Source organism: Vigna umbellata, chromosome 3, assembly GCF_029865625.1.
Source record: "Vigna umbellata cultivar VRB3 chromosome 3, Vumbellata_1.0, whole genome shotgun sequence".
Lineage (NCBI taxonomy): Eukaryota > Viridiplantae > Streptophyta > Magnoliopsida > Fabales > Fabaceae > Vigna > Vigna umbellata.
This window is the reverse complement of record NC_142167.1, coordinates 27335769-27350419: the sequence shown is the minus strand read 5'-3', so window position 1 is coordinate 27350419 and position 14651 is coordinate 27335769. Positions and strand designations below refer to the sequence as shown.

The 14651-nt window shown below is 33.5% G+C and overlaps 1 protein-coding gene across 1 annotated transcript; it reads left to right on the top strand.

Annotated features, from left to right (window-relative positions):
- Window positions 1-390: 390 nt before the first annotated feature.
- LOC148202155 (uncharacterized) lies at window positions 391-5912 on the top strand. Its single transcript, XM_088109535.1, has 6 exons — window positions 391-2354; window positions 2517-2672; window positions 2754-4322; window positions 4674-5037; window positions 5309-5474; window positions 5720-5912. The coding sequence occupies exons 1-6, from the start codon at window positions 708-710 to the stop codon at window positions 5910-5912; spliced, it is 4095 nt and encodes a 1364-aa protein (XP_087965661.1). The 5' UTR covers window positions 391-707.
- The last annotated feature ends 8739 nt before the right edge of the window (window positions 5913-14651 follow it).

Sequence of the window (14651 nt, the reverse complement as noted above, 5' to 3'; positions counted from 1 at the left end):
TTCCAGCAGCATAATTTGCCACCAGAATTGGAACAACTTGCATACTGTTTTTGAGATACACTTGGCAGCAGCTGAAGATTGAAGTCCACACTATTTTTACACATTTAATTGAGCTTGTTTGAGTACTCATATCACGGAATCTTGTAGTTTTTTTTTATATTTCTGTTGTTGTGCCAAGTGACTTGGGAAAATGCTTTTGAAGCAATTCCAAGCTCACAATTGAACATTGTAATAGTCCAATTTCGTTTTCTTTAGTGTGAAAGTGTGTCAAGGGCTCCAAGTGTCACTTGCACTTTCACTTAGGGCCGTCTAGCATTTACATTCTTGCATCTTTATTGCTTTCCTTAAATGTCTTGAGTAATCCTTTTGTTTTTAGGTCTCCGTGGTATTTAGGATAGCATAGCATATAGTAAACCTTTCTTTGGTTTGTAGGTTCATAACATTTAAAAAGAATTTGAAGAATTTCTACTTAGAAACTAAAGTAAAGGAACATTCTAAGGAAACTCTGGCTAAGGAAGAACTTGGTTTCTAAGCTTGTCCATTTGTGACTCACCTCTTCTTCCTGGGAGCTACTTAGAAACATCTTTTACTTCTAGAATCTCTTTAGAAATTTTTCACCAAAAACAAAGAAAGCTTGTGAAAATCTTTTCACTCATTACTTGTCAAATATTTTGAAAACTTTGTGAAAACCTTTTCCTTTGACAAGAATGAGTCAATCAAGTGTGCAAGGAAGTTTGAAACCCAATAGTGAAATGTCTTTAAGGGAAGAATTTGAGCAAAGATTTGAACAAAGGGATAAAGAGATTAGTGAGCTCAAAGATATGATTAGTCAACTTTTGATTAATCAAGATAAAAAGAAAGAGAGGTCTTCCCATAGGAGAAGAGAAGAATCATCATCTTCTCCAAGTGAAATTGAGCAAAATAGTAGTCATCACAATGATGACCACTACCAAATGCCTCCTAGAAGACAACATAGAGTTAGAGAGCATTATCCAAGAGAGCCTAAGATTGATCTTCCTTCCTTCCATGGAAAAGATGATGTAGAAGAATACCTAGAGTGGGAAATGAAAGTTGAGCAATTGTTTGAGTGCCACCAAATAGATGATGAAAGGAGAGTCACCATGGCTTCTCTAAGCTTTCAAGGTTATGCCTTAATTTGGTGGACAACCTTAGTCAAGGACCATAGGCTAAGACACTTACCTCCCATTAGGTATTGGAATGAAATGAGAGCTGCCTTGAGGAGGAGGCATGTACCAGCCTATTATGATAGGGAGATAATGGATAAACTCCATAAACTCCAACAAAGGAACATGAGTGTTGAGGAATATAGACAAAAAATGGAGTTACTCATGTTGAGAGCTGGGATAAGAGAAGAACGTAGGATAACAATAGCTAGGTTTCAAAGTGGACTTAACTATGACATAAGAGATAGGGTTGAACTTATACCCTACAATGATCTCAATGAGTTAGTCCAACTTTGTGTGAGGGTAGAGCAACAACTAAAGAGGAAAAGCTCCACCAAGAAAGATTACCCTCATAGTTCTCACCATAAGAAAGAGTATAAGAGGGAGGGTAGTCAAACCAAGCCAAGATATGAAGAAAGAGAGAGAGAGAGAGGAAAAGAAAAAGTCAAAGAACCTTCAAGAGATCATAAGAGTAAGGAGACTAAGTGCTTTAGATGTGGGGAAAAAGGGCACTATGCATCTGAGTGCCGCAATAGAAGGTCAACTTACATCCTTGAGCATGAGAGTGAAAGTGAGGGTTCTTCATATAGTGAGTCTGAGACATCCACTTCTGAAGAAGAAGAAGCTTTACCTTGTGATGGTGACTTACTTATGGTAAGGAGACTCCTGGAAAGTAAACATGTAGAATTAGAACAGTCACAAAGAGAGAACCTATTCCACACAAGATGCAAAGTTTTAGAAAAGACATGTTCAATGATAGTGGATAGTGGCTCTTGTTGCAACTGTTGTAGTTCTAGAATGGTAGAGAAGCTTGGCTTAACCACTACTCCTCATCCTAAACCTTACAAACTTCAATGGATCAAAGAGGATGATGGAATAGTAGTTAAAGAACAAGTAAGTGTACCTATTTCCATTGGCAAATATGAAGATCAAATTGTTTGTGATATAGTACCAATGGAAGCAGGGCACATATTACTTGGAAGACCTTGGCAATATGATAAACAAGCTTTACATGATGGAGTCACCAACAAAATCACCATTCAACATAAGGGAAAGAAAATTATTTTGTGTCCTCTTACACCTTCACAAGTAAGAGAGGACCAAATAATTCTTAAGAAGAAGTTGGATGGAGAAAAGAAAAAAGAAAATAGGAAAGAAAGAAAGAATTTGGTAACCCATGCCTCAGCCCATGAAGTTGTCCAACCTCAAACCTTGAATATTTCCAAACATCTTTTTCTTGGACAACCTCATTTCCTTCTTTATTGCAAAGAGGCATTTGTTTCAATCACTCATGAACTTGGTTCTCTACCAAAGAGGTTGCAAAAACTTTTAAAGGAATTTGATGATATATTTCCCAAAGAGGTACCAAGTGGATTACCACCTTTGAGGGGAATAGAACATCAAATAGATTTGGTGCCTGGGGCAAGCCTACCTAATAGGCCAGCCTATAGAACCAACCCTATGGAAACAAAAGAAATAGAGAAACAAGTTAATGACTTGTTGAACAAAGGGTGGATCCAAAAGAGTTTAAGTCCCTGTGCTGTGCCTGTGTTGTTGGTCCCTAAAAAGGATGGGTCTTGGAGAATGTGTACAGATTGTAGGGCCATCAACAACATAACTGTCAAGTATAGGCATCCCATTCCTAGGTTAGATGACATGTTGGATGAATTACATGGAGCAAATCTCTTCACCAAAATTGATCTTAAAAGTGGATACCATCAAATAAGAATTCATGAAGGAGATGAATGGAAAACTGCTTTCAAGACCAAGTTTGGTTTGTATGAATGGTTAGTCATGCCCTTTGGCTTGACCAATGCTCCAAGTACATTCATGAGATTAATGAATCATGTGCTTAGGGAATGCATAGGCAGATTTGTAGTGGTCTACTTTGATGATATCTTAATCTATAGTCAAGGCCTTCAAGAACATCTTAACCATGTCAGAAAAGTCTTGCTTCTTCTTAGAGAACATCATCTCTTTGCCAACTTTGACAAATGTACTTTTTGTCAAGAAAGTGTGATTTTCCTTGGATTCAAAGTGGGAAAAGAAGGTGTACATGTTGATCCAGAGAAGATCAAGGCTATACAAGAATGGCCAACCCCTAAAAATGTAGGAGAGGTGAGAAGTTTTCATGGGTTAGCAAGTTTTTATAGAAGATTTGTGAAAGACTTCTCCACCATAGCTGCTCCTTTAAATGAGCTAGTCAAGAAAGATATGCCTTTTATTTGGGGTGATAAGCAAGAGTTGTCTTTTGAGACTTTGAAACACAAGTTAACACATGCACCTATTCTAGTTTTGCCTGATTTTTCCAAAGCCTTTGAACTAGAATGTGATGCATCTGGGGTAGGAATAGGAGCTGTTTTAATACAAGGAGGACATCCCGTAGCTTACTTTAGTGAAAAACTTAGGGGGCCTACCTTAAACTATCCTACCTATGACAAAGAGTTATATGCCCTCATTAGAGCTTTGAAAACTTGGGAGCATTACTTGGTAACTAGAGAATTCATCATACACACTGACCATGAATCTCTCAAGTACATTAAAGGGCAAGCAAAGCTAAACGAAAGACATGCAAAGTGGGTGGAATATCTTGAGCAATTTCCCTATGTCATCAAACACAAAAAGGGGAGTACTAATGTTGTTGCGGATGCTTTATCTAGAAGACATGCATTATTAGTAACCCTAGGATCTCAAATATTAGGATTTGATGACATAAAAGAGTTATATGAAAATGATGAAACATTTGCATCCACTTATTCATCATGTCTTAAGAAGCCTTTTGATGGATTCTATCTTTCTGAGGGGTATCTTTTTAATAAAGGAAAACTTTGTATACCCCAAGGATCCATTAGAAAACTTCTTATCAAAGAGAGTCATGGCGGAGGACTCATGGGCCATCATGGAGTTGATAAAACTCTAAACATTTTGAAAAGTAAATTTTATTGGCCACACATGAGAATAGATGTTCAAAGGCATTGTTCTAAATGTATAGCTTGTTTACAAGCCAAGTCCAAAATTATGCCTCATGGACTCTATACACCTCTTCCTATAGCTAATACCCCTTGGGAGGACATAAGCATGGACTTTGTCTTAGGATTGCCAAGAACTCAAAGGGGGTATGATTCTATATTTGTGGTAGTAGATCGTTTTAGTAAAATGGCTCATTTTATACCCTGCCACAAAGTAGATGATGCTAGCTATATCTCTAGACTCTTCTTTAAGGAAATAGTGAGATTGCATGGCTTACCCAAAACTATAGTGTCTGATAGAGATAAGAAGTTTCTAAGCCATTTTTGGAAAACTTTATGGGAAAAGCTTGGAACTAAACTTCTATTCTCTACTACATGTCACCCACAAACTGATGGGCAAACTGAAGTAGTAAATAGATCTTTATCTACACTATTAAGGGTAATATTAAGGGGTAATAACAAATCTTGGGATGAACATCTACCTCACATTGAATTTGCTTATAATAGAGTAGTCCACAAGACTACTAATCTTTCTCCTTTTGAGGTTGTTTATGGTTTTAACCCTATCACACCTCTTGATTTACTACCTCTTCCAGAATCATCTTCTCTTCTTCATAAAGAAGGTGCTTCTAAAGCGGAGTTTATCAAGAGGTTACATGAGAAAGTCAAAATCCAAATTGAAAAACAAACTCAAAAATATGCAGAATACAACAACAAAGGGAGAAAGAAAATAGTTTTTGAAAAAGGAGACCTAGTTTGGCTTCATTTGAGAAAGGAAAGATTTCCCTCTCAAAGGAAATCCAAACTTAGTCCAAGAGGAGATGGTCCATTCAAGGTGGTCAAAAGGATAAATGATAATGCATACATATTAGACCTTCCTGAAAGTTATGGTGTCAGTCCTACTTTTAACATCTGCGATTTAATTCCTTTCACAGGAGATGATCAACAGGATGAAGCAGATCTGAGGACAAATCTTTTTCAAGAGGGAGGGTCTGATGGAAGACCATCTAAGACGCACATTGGACCTCTTACTAGAGCCATGGCAAAGAGGATTCAAGAGGAAGAAGGACCATATACTATTTTGCTTCTATGGAAGGTAATTTACATTAATCCTTCTTCCCATAATTAAAAGCACATTTTTTCTTTGTTTTGTAGGATTAATAAAATTGGAGGAAGCAGCTGCCAGCATAGCATTTGAGCACATGAAAAGGGAGACTTGGAGGGAGAAGCTTGTTGGCAAAGCTATCAAAAAAACTCAGCTAGGCCAACTTTCACGTGTACTGCTGAGTTGGAAAAAGAATTCAGAATTGGTGCTGTTCACGTGTGCTGCTGAGGCATGTTTGGAGCTGAAGCAAATTGGCGCCTTTTTCATTTGCATTTGGATTGAATTTCATTTCAGATTTGAGGCTCTTATTTTCCTATAAATAGGAGACCTCTTCCTTTTGTAGTTACTTTAGAGCTATGCCCAAATGCTGAGAAATATATTCCAGTCTTGCATTCTGCTCTTGAGTCAAAATTGCTTGCAATTTCTTCATTTTCTCTCAAGCTTCCTTCCATTATATGAAGGCTTTCTGAGCTGAGAGGCTTCACTCATTCTACCTTGCTTCATTCAAACACCTCCATCAACATTTACTCCATCAAGTCCGCTGCACACCAACACACTTACCACACCTCTGATCTGGGAGCTTCAGGCCACTGGATTCCTCTGGAATTTGGCTCCATCAGGAAGTGTAAAGTTTCTCATCCTGAGAGAAGATAGATTATGGAAATAAATATAAAGGAAAATATAATGTTTGTACTGACAACTACCAATGCACCCTTAAATTTAACATGTTTCCAGAGATAGAACTAGAGGAAAGGGACACAACTTTGGCACAACTGATTTGGTCACTTAAGCTAGAATGGTTTGAAGACACTTTTCTCTAAACAAATAATGAATGTATTGCCTGTTGCCACAGTTCAAAGAGAGCTTTGTATGCATTGTTTGCCTGGGAAGCAACACCAAAAGCCTATGTTTAAGAAAAGTTTATGGAGAGCATCAAACAAGCTTTAACTTGTGCATTTAGATATATGTGGACCAATAAATCCAATTTCAAACAACAAGTGGTATATTATGACTTTTATAAATGATTCCTCTTGAAAAAATTGTCTTTATTTCATGAATGAAAAATCAGAAACCTTTTTACACTTTAAAATATTCAAGGTGTTGGTTGAAAAAGAAGGTGATGTAAGCATTGGATGTTTGATAAATAGAGGAAAAGATTTCGTTTCAAGCAAATTTGGTGATTTTTGTAAAAGCCACGACATATGTAGGAAATTAAATGCAACCTACACACTTAAGCAAAATGGAATTATTGAAAGATGGAACAAAACAATTATCAACAAGGTGCAATCTATGCTGATTAAAAAACAAGTTCCCAAAATATTTTTGCTAAAGCTACTAGGTGGTGTTCTCATATTCTTAACAAAAGTCCTATAATAGTCGTATAAGACAAAATTAAGGAAGGATATATTAATAATTAAACGTTAAATTTTGTTATAGTAGTAATTAAACGTTAGTTTTTGTTTTTAATTTTTTGTTTAAATAATATGGTCACTTATTGACCTATTATTCATATATATATATATATATATATATATATATATATATATATATATATGACTATATATATAATATGTTTAGGAAATTTCTCACAACTTCGGCTGTTGGTGGATAGAGAGTCTTTTTTTTTTCTTTTGTTGTTGTAAGGTAGAGTTGTCAAATTGGGTCACACTCGCGGGTCAACCCGATTTACCATGGGTTCGGGTCGAGTTGAGTTTGAAAAAATTGTATTTTTTTATGCAGGTTAGATTTCAACCCGGTTCATTTAAACCCGGCTCATGCGGGTTGAACCCGTGGTGGGTCAGTTTGACCCACCAACCCACATACCTAATTTTATTTTATTAAAATTTAATTTTAATTTTATAAAAAAATATTTATTATTTTTTTTGCTTGAAAAAATTATTTAAGTTCCTTATTTTCAAAATTAATTAAACACCCATATTCAGAGTAAAATTTGGGAGTGAAATTTGTTTAGATTTGAATTATAGAAAGTTTGTATTTTTTATTTAAAAAAAATGTAATTAAGTGAGCTATTGAGTCAACCTGTTTACCCATCAACCCGTTGTGGGTCAGGTCGAGTTCGAATTTTTCTGGCTCGCTAATAAATGAGCAGGATTGGGTTGACTCACTAAGTGACCAATCCGTGGTGGGCCGGGCCGGATCGGGCTAGGTGACCCGTGGTGGGCCGGGCCGGATCGGGCTAGGTGACCCGTTTTGACAGCTCTACTGTAAGGCATAAAGTCTATAGCCTCTTATTTGAATTAAACAAGGAGTTTTTCACAAAACAAGCAATACTTTACCTTTTTGTTTACAAATAAATCAAATAATTTAAGTGATTGAAAAATAAAAGGTTAAGTAGACAAATATATATGTATATTAAATTGATAGTTACTTTTAAGTAGAGCTATCAAAACGGGTCACCCGGCCCAACCCGTTTTAATAAAATTTTAATAAAATAAAATTAGGTAGGTGGGTTAGTGGACCAACCTGACCCATTACGGGTTCAATCCGCTTAAGCTGGGTTGAAATCTAACCTGCATAAAAAAAATACAATTTTTTCAAATCCAACCCGACTCAAACCCGTAGTAGACCAAATTGACTCGCGGGTTGTAATTCATTTTGACAGCTATAATTATGATCATATGTCTAAATTTGTTTTCTTCATATTTTCTTATATTTGAATTTTTTTTATACAAAACGATATAAAAATAAAGATTCTATTAAAATTAATCAGTAAGATTTTTAATAAAAATTTATTATTGATAAAATCTATAGATATTTTACATTCATATTATAAAGCATTTATCAGTTTAAATGTGAAAGATTTATTATCGAAGATTTTGAATTGAGAGTGATGTAAAAATTTATTATATTATTAATTTGTAATTTATCAATTAAAATATTTATGTGGTTTTCTTATTTCAAATTGTTCAACAAAACTATTAATTCTTCAGTTTCATATACGTTTTACGGTAACAGAATTATTTTATTTTGTTATTGATATGAAATATTTACCTGCTTTGTCCCACAGTGGCATTACTTTATAAAATATACGCGTATAGAATAGAGCAATAATTGTAGGTGTGATTTATGTTAACGTATGCGTGATAAGCATGTTTACATATGTAGATAATAGCATATACGACGAGGTCTTTTGGATTTATATATTTACACGTGTACTCTTATCTTTAGATTTAGATTTTTAAACTAATTCTAAATTTTCCTGAATGTATATGCAATATACTCTTTTTAAATCATGTAAACAATAATAAAATGTTTAATTGTCTTTTTTAAAAGTTGTATAACTAGAATAACTTGTATGCATATTTTTTATAATTCAAGTCAAAAGTAAATATTGTCCTAAATGTCTGTACTTGCTTACAGAGTAAAATTAACTATTTTTTAAACCTCAGATAATGGTTCGTGTATAAAAATATTGAGTTTGAACTAATAAAAAATAATTTCGATTTTAAAAATAATGTTTATAACTAATAAAATGTATGTAAAGTATGTAATAGCGTTTTATTAATTTGATGTCTATTCACTAAAATTAATCTTATACATGTAAAATGCTATACCATTATATTAGATGTATTTTTTTTTTAAATTTGTATACATATACACATATATATATATACATATATATATACATATATATATATATATATATATATATATATATATATATATATATATTCTTAAGTTAGTTTTCATATTTTGAACACGTTTATATGATTTATGTAACGTAATTAATTGTTAGTACATCATACTATAGTAAGATAATATATACTATAGCTATATATAAATAAATACATATAAAATATTTTCAAGATTTAAATGTCCTAAAAATAAATATATAAATATCCAACTTTTAATATAATAAATTTAACAAGTTATGTACAAAGTTAGTTTACTTTGATCCTAAGTTATTCGGAAAGTTAGTTCACTTTCATCAATTATTATAATAGAGTATGCTCTCATATTAACTACTATCATCACATCAAATGAAATTATATCTAGTAATATATCATGTTATAACTAAATCTTAAATATAATACAATAGTGCTAGGTGTATCTTTTAAGGAGACATATATATTAGAATGAGTTTATAGTATTTTTCTTTATATGTGGCTTAACTCACTAGGGCAGCGAAGGGAAACAACCGCAATTGTTTTTTATTATACGTCGCAGTTTTAAAACCGCGACATATACAGACGAGGTAAAAAGTCTAGGACTTTAGGCCGTAGTTACAATCGCGATAATAACCTGGGGATATGACAGCGGTTCTTTCTTGAACCGCGGCCAAAACTCTTTTTTTTTTAAAAAAAAATCGTGTAACCTTTGGACGCGGTTCCAACCGCGGTAATAACCTAGGGATATGACCGCGGTTCCTGCTGGAACCACGGGCAAAACCCTTTTTTTTAAAAAAAAAAAAATTTGTCTAACCTTTGGCCTCGGTTGTGGCTGAACCGAAGCCATAGGTAGGCTTTCTACCTCGGTTTTGGCCACAACCGCGGCCTACTCTCCTGCAATTTTTTTTTAATAACAGGTCTGTTTTTGTGATATCCACTATCACAAAAATATACCTGCATATCAAACAATATCATAACAACACATATTCAACAGATTCAACGCAATAGTCAATATTTACATCACATAATGTACAAAGTCTAATAACTATAAATAAACATGTTCTAATGTATTTTAAATCTATTAACTATGAACTATTATATAATCTAACTAAATGTTTTTCAATTGCTTTCCTCATAAATGTAAAGGCTGAATACCCTATTTTGTCCCCAGTTTCGCTCGAAAATGTCAAATTAGTCCATCCTTTAAAAAATGCGTCAATTACGTCCTCACTTAATAAAATTTGCATCAATGAAATCCCTTCCGTTAAATCCGTACAAACGGCGTTAATTATTTTTCTCTCTTATTAAGTAACGCCGTTTGTACGGATTTAACGGAAGGGATTTCATTGATGCAAATTTTATTAAGTGAGGACGTAATTGACACATTTTTTAAAGGATGGACTAATTTAACATTTTCGAGCGAAACTGGGGACAAAATAGGATATTAAGCCTAAATGTAAATGGCTTCTCAAGAATTGGAGTAGGAGTCTTGAATCTCTGCACAAGACAATTGTTATTAATTAGTGTATATGAATTCCAAATGTTGGAGAAAATCAAAATTCATTAAATTTAAATATTACCGTTTCCCAGCCTCTTGTGATATGGACACGAATAATGTGGGTCATCCAATACATTACATAGTATCCACACTCATATGACCCATTCTGTTTCTTACACTACAATATATCATCACAGTTGTAAATAGTTAGTGAAATCATTACAACAAAACAACTATAAGAAAGTATGGCTTTAACATATGTCAAACCTTGAGAGCAATTCATGCAAGCTTTCTACTGTTAGCAATTGATCTCCCAACCAGCACCATACTTGCTGAAATAGAACTATATATAAAAGAAAGGTTTTAGCATTCATTTATATAACAATGAAAGTCCAAACATTTATATAATTTGGGTTGCGTTCAACTTTCTCGCATTCAAACAATTCACACAAGGACATCTAAATTTCAAATCACTTGTACCCTCATTACGTTGTGCAAATTGTATAAATTCCTCTACCCCTCTCTCGTACTCAGCACTAATGCGTGGTAAATTAATCCAATTTCGATCCATACATAAATATTCGGACTTATATATTCCACTAAATTACAATACAAAAAAAAATTATTCATCATTTAACGACAAATTAAGGTTAATTCAATTCAATCATACAATCATTCAATAAAAAACCATTGAAATAATCACATATATTCAACATGAAAATAACATTGTAAAATAAAAAAATTAAACTTTAAAATCATACCATCATACAAAATTATACAATCATACAAAATTATTCAATGATACAAAATTATATGATCATTCAATCACATATTCAATCATACAAAATTATACAATCTTATAAAAGTAAAATTTAAACATTAATATAAGAACCTAATAGTGTGAAAAGCCAATAACGATGGACAACCCGCGATCAAAACGCTATAAAATTCAACTGTAAAAAATTCAAACCTGCAAAAATATACAAACAAATATTAGTTTTAGAAATAAAAAGAAACATCAAAACGCAATTTATCTCTAAGGGGAAGAATCGAAAAAACCAAATCAAAAAGACGTTTCGAACAATTTTGATCGGTTAAAAATCTTTGTCAACGTTGAAAATGGCCACGACACCGAAAAAAAACAAGTTTAAACGGTGAAAATGGATGGAAAATGGAAGCAAAGTCACATGCTAGAGGAAGGAAGATGGAGGTTCTTTGAAACTGTTTGCATGAAGGAAGACGATCACACTATTCCTTTGCATTTTATTTTTTTAACATAGGCAAGGTTACTACCTCGGTTCATTGAGTAAATATGGCCTCGGTTCCCCACTTAACCGAGGCCTATTCTCCTAAAAAAAAATTCAAAATACATCTGACATGGCAATTTTGAAATTTTTTCAAACTTTATGCCGCGGTTCACCGCCAAACCGCGGCCTATTCCCTGACGCTTATCTGCCCCATTTATTGCAGGAGTGCCACGTGGGGAAAGTCAGAATTTGACAAGGGGTTTATGCCTCGGTTCATAGGGGAACCGCGGTCTATTCCCTAACCTTTATGGTGTTCAGACTGTAGTAGGGAATGTCAGAATTTGACAGGGGGTTTTATGCCTCGGCTCAAAGGGGAACCGCGACCTATTCCCTGACGCTTACCTGCCCCCATTTATTGCAGGAGTGCCATGTTGGGAAAGTCAGAATTTGACAAGGGGTTTATGCCTCGGTTCGTAGGGGAACCGCGGTCTATTCCCTAACCTTTATTGTGTTCAGAATGCAGCAGGGAATGTCAGAATTTGACAAGGGGTTTTATGCCTCAGTTCCAAGGGGACCGCGGCCTATTCCCTGACGCTCTACCTGCCCATTTATTGTAGGAGTGCCACGTGGGGAAAGTCAGAATTTGACAGGGGTTTTATGCCTCGGTTGTTTAGGTAACCGAGGCTGTATACCACCTATGGCCGCGGTTGTAGAGGAACCGCGGTATATACGTTAGCGAGAATTTCAAAAATGCCACCGCGCCAACTTATGCTTTGGTTTCTTTTCAACCGATGCATAATAGGCGCGTTAAAAAACCATATTTTTACTAGTGATTTTTTTACTTTTACTTAATGTGAAATTAAAATTCATACTTAGATTTCTAACCATGTATCTCTAAAGTTTAAGTCTTTTCAATATTGATACACGCTCCTTCATGCAAAAACATTTTATAACCACCAATACTTTATATATGACGAACCTTACTTGTATAGTCATATATTATAAATGAGACGCACTTGTTTGAAACCTTGCTCCAACAACTACAATATCGCTTGAGCATTTGTTCATTGAACATCTCAACTAATGCTTAAGAAAAAAATAATTTGTTGGAAATAATCCAACAAGTTCCAAAAGGCTCCTCCATCACCTTAACCTGCTTAAGCGCTCGAGGCATAAGTCCCACACCAAATCACCTTACATCACACTCAAACATTCAAAATAAACTCGAGTCATAACTCATATCACTCGAGCGTTTAGTATAAAACTTGAGTGATATACAAAACTTCATTACAAACTCTTTTTTGTTCAAGTTGAAACTCATTACTTAACTTATACAATATGTCGCTTAAGCAACATAAAACAGTTAATGCAAGCTTCCCTTGAGCAATTGCACATCATTTAAGTAATATTCAACCCAAGAAAAAAATCCAAACAATTAAAAAATAAAATATTTTTCTAGGTTTCCAATAATACAAATGATTCTTATGCATCCAAATCATTTATAGAGTAACAAAATAATATGTACCATGATACTAAATCACAACTTCTTCTTACAATTCCAATAATATCATAATTTCACATCACTAAAACATCCAAAATATTCTTATTCGAAAAGAGTGTGGGTCCACCGACATGATATGAAGAGAAGGGATCATTAATCTATGAATAAAACTGGAGGAAGAGCCATCTATAAAAGGTTCTCCGAAAGCAAATATAAGTATAGAGAAGTATATGAGATTGAAAGTTTTCCTTGGCTAGGGACTTCTCAAAAGGGATTATGTAGATGAAATGTTGCCTTGAGTCATTTACTATTTCAATGTTGATAAATGGAAGCACAATTCAAGAGTGTAAACCTACAAAAGGGTTGAGGTATGGTGACCCCTTAGCACCATTCATGTTTCTTATAGTGGCGAAAGGTTTAGTTGGAATGGTTAGATATGTTATGTTACAAAATTGGCAAGTGTACCAAATGGTACAAATAATAAGTGATAAGTCCAAATATCGTTTTTCATATATACTTGTGTTGTTAAAAAAATATATTTATTCACTAATTAAAGCGAAGAACTTTAAAAGAATGAAAATTGTTTATGTGTATGAAATAAATCTAAAACTGAGAAAACAATATTTATGAAATTACTTTATGGTAAAGACTTCACTGGGATTAGATGTCATACATCAAATCAATATGAAAAACATTAAACAATATATTTCCTATTCCTACTCTAGCTTTCACACAACTTGTAACAAGTCTTAATATCTTAGTGAAGGGTCTAAACAGTAATAATAAGTTCTATGTTTAAATGCTCAATCAATTAGTTTTTATATTCTAGTTTAAGTTCTAACATCGTGTGCAATAATCAAATACCGACATATATACAATCAATCAATTCATGAAGTTAAGATCAAGAATAGAATACAAGAGTAATGGAAAAGAAATATATTGAATAGTAGAAATCACAAAGATTGAAGATACATTACATCCAACACCGTAAATAAGGGAGTTAGTTACTCTTCTACATTTTAAACGCTAGAAAAGAATAATAAGCCATACCTTCAACCTCTATAATAATCCTTTTTCGTATCTTTCTTAGAGTTAGTTTCACATGCTTCAAGGTTTGTTTTTTTTAACTCTGTCAAGCCTCCGACTTTAGGATCTAGGCGAGTTTTCTCAAATTGGACTTGGCCTGAAATTTGTACTTGATTTTTTGTAATTGAAGTAACCAATTTATTGAAACCTGATTTTGATATATTCTTCAATCTTCAATAATCTCTATTTATTTGATTTTTGTAATTGAAGTAACTCAATCAGTTGATAATTGATTTTTTTATAGATATTCTTCAATTCAATTATTTCAACTTATTTGCACAATATTTTCACAAATAAATATTAAATATTTTTATTTTCCAATTTCTTAAATAAAAACTTTAATTATTTAAAAAGTAGTAATAAAGTTGTTGATAGAGGGAGCAATATGTTAGCTAAACGCAATCCCTGTGATGTTTGTTTTTTATGATGACA

Coding starts and splice junctions, on each gene's coding strand:
- LOC148202155 (XM_088109535.1), top strand. CDS start 708: ATGAGTCAATCAAGTGTGCAAGGAAGTTTGAAACCCAATAGTGAAATG. Junction 2,673..2,753: donor CAAAAGAAATAGAGAAACAA/GTTAATGACTTG, acceptor GTCCCTAAAAAG/GATGGGTCTTGGAGAATGTG. Junction 4,323..4,673: donor ATGATTCTATATTTGTGGTA/GTAGATCGTTTT, acceptor GTAGTCCACAAG/ACTACTAATCTTTCTCCTTT.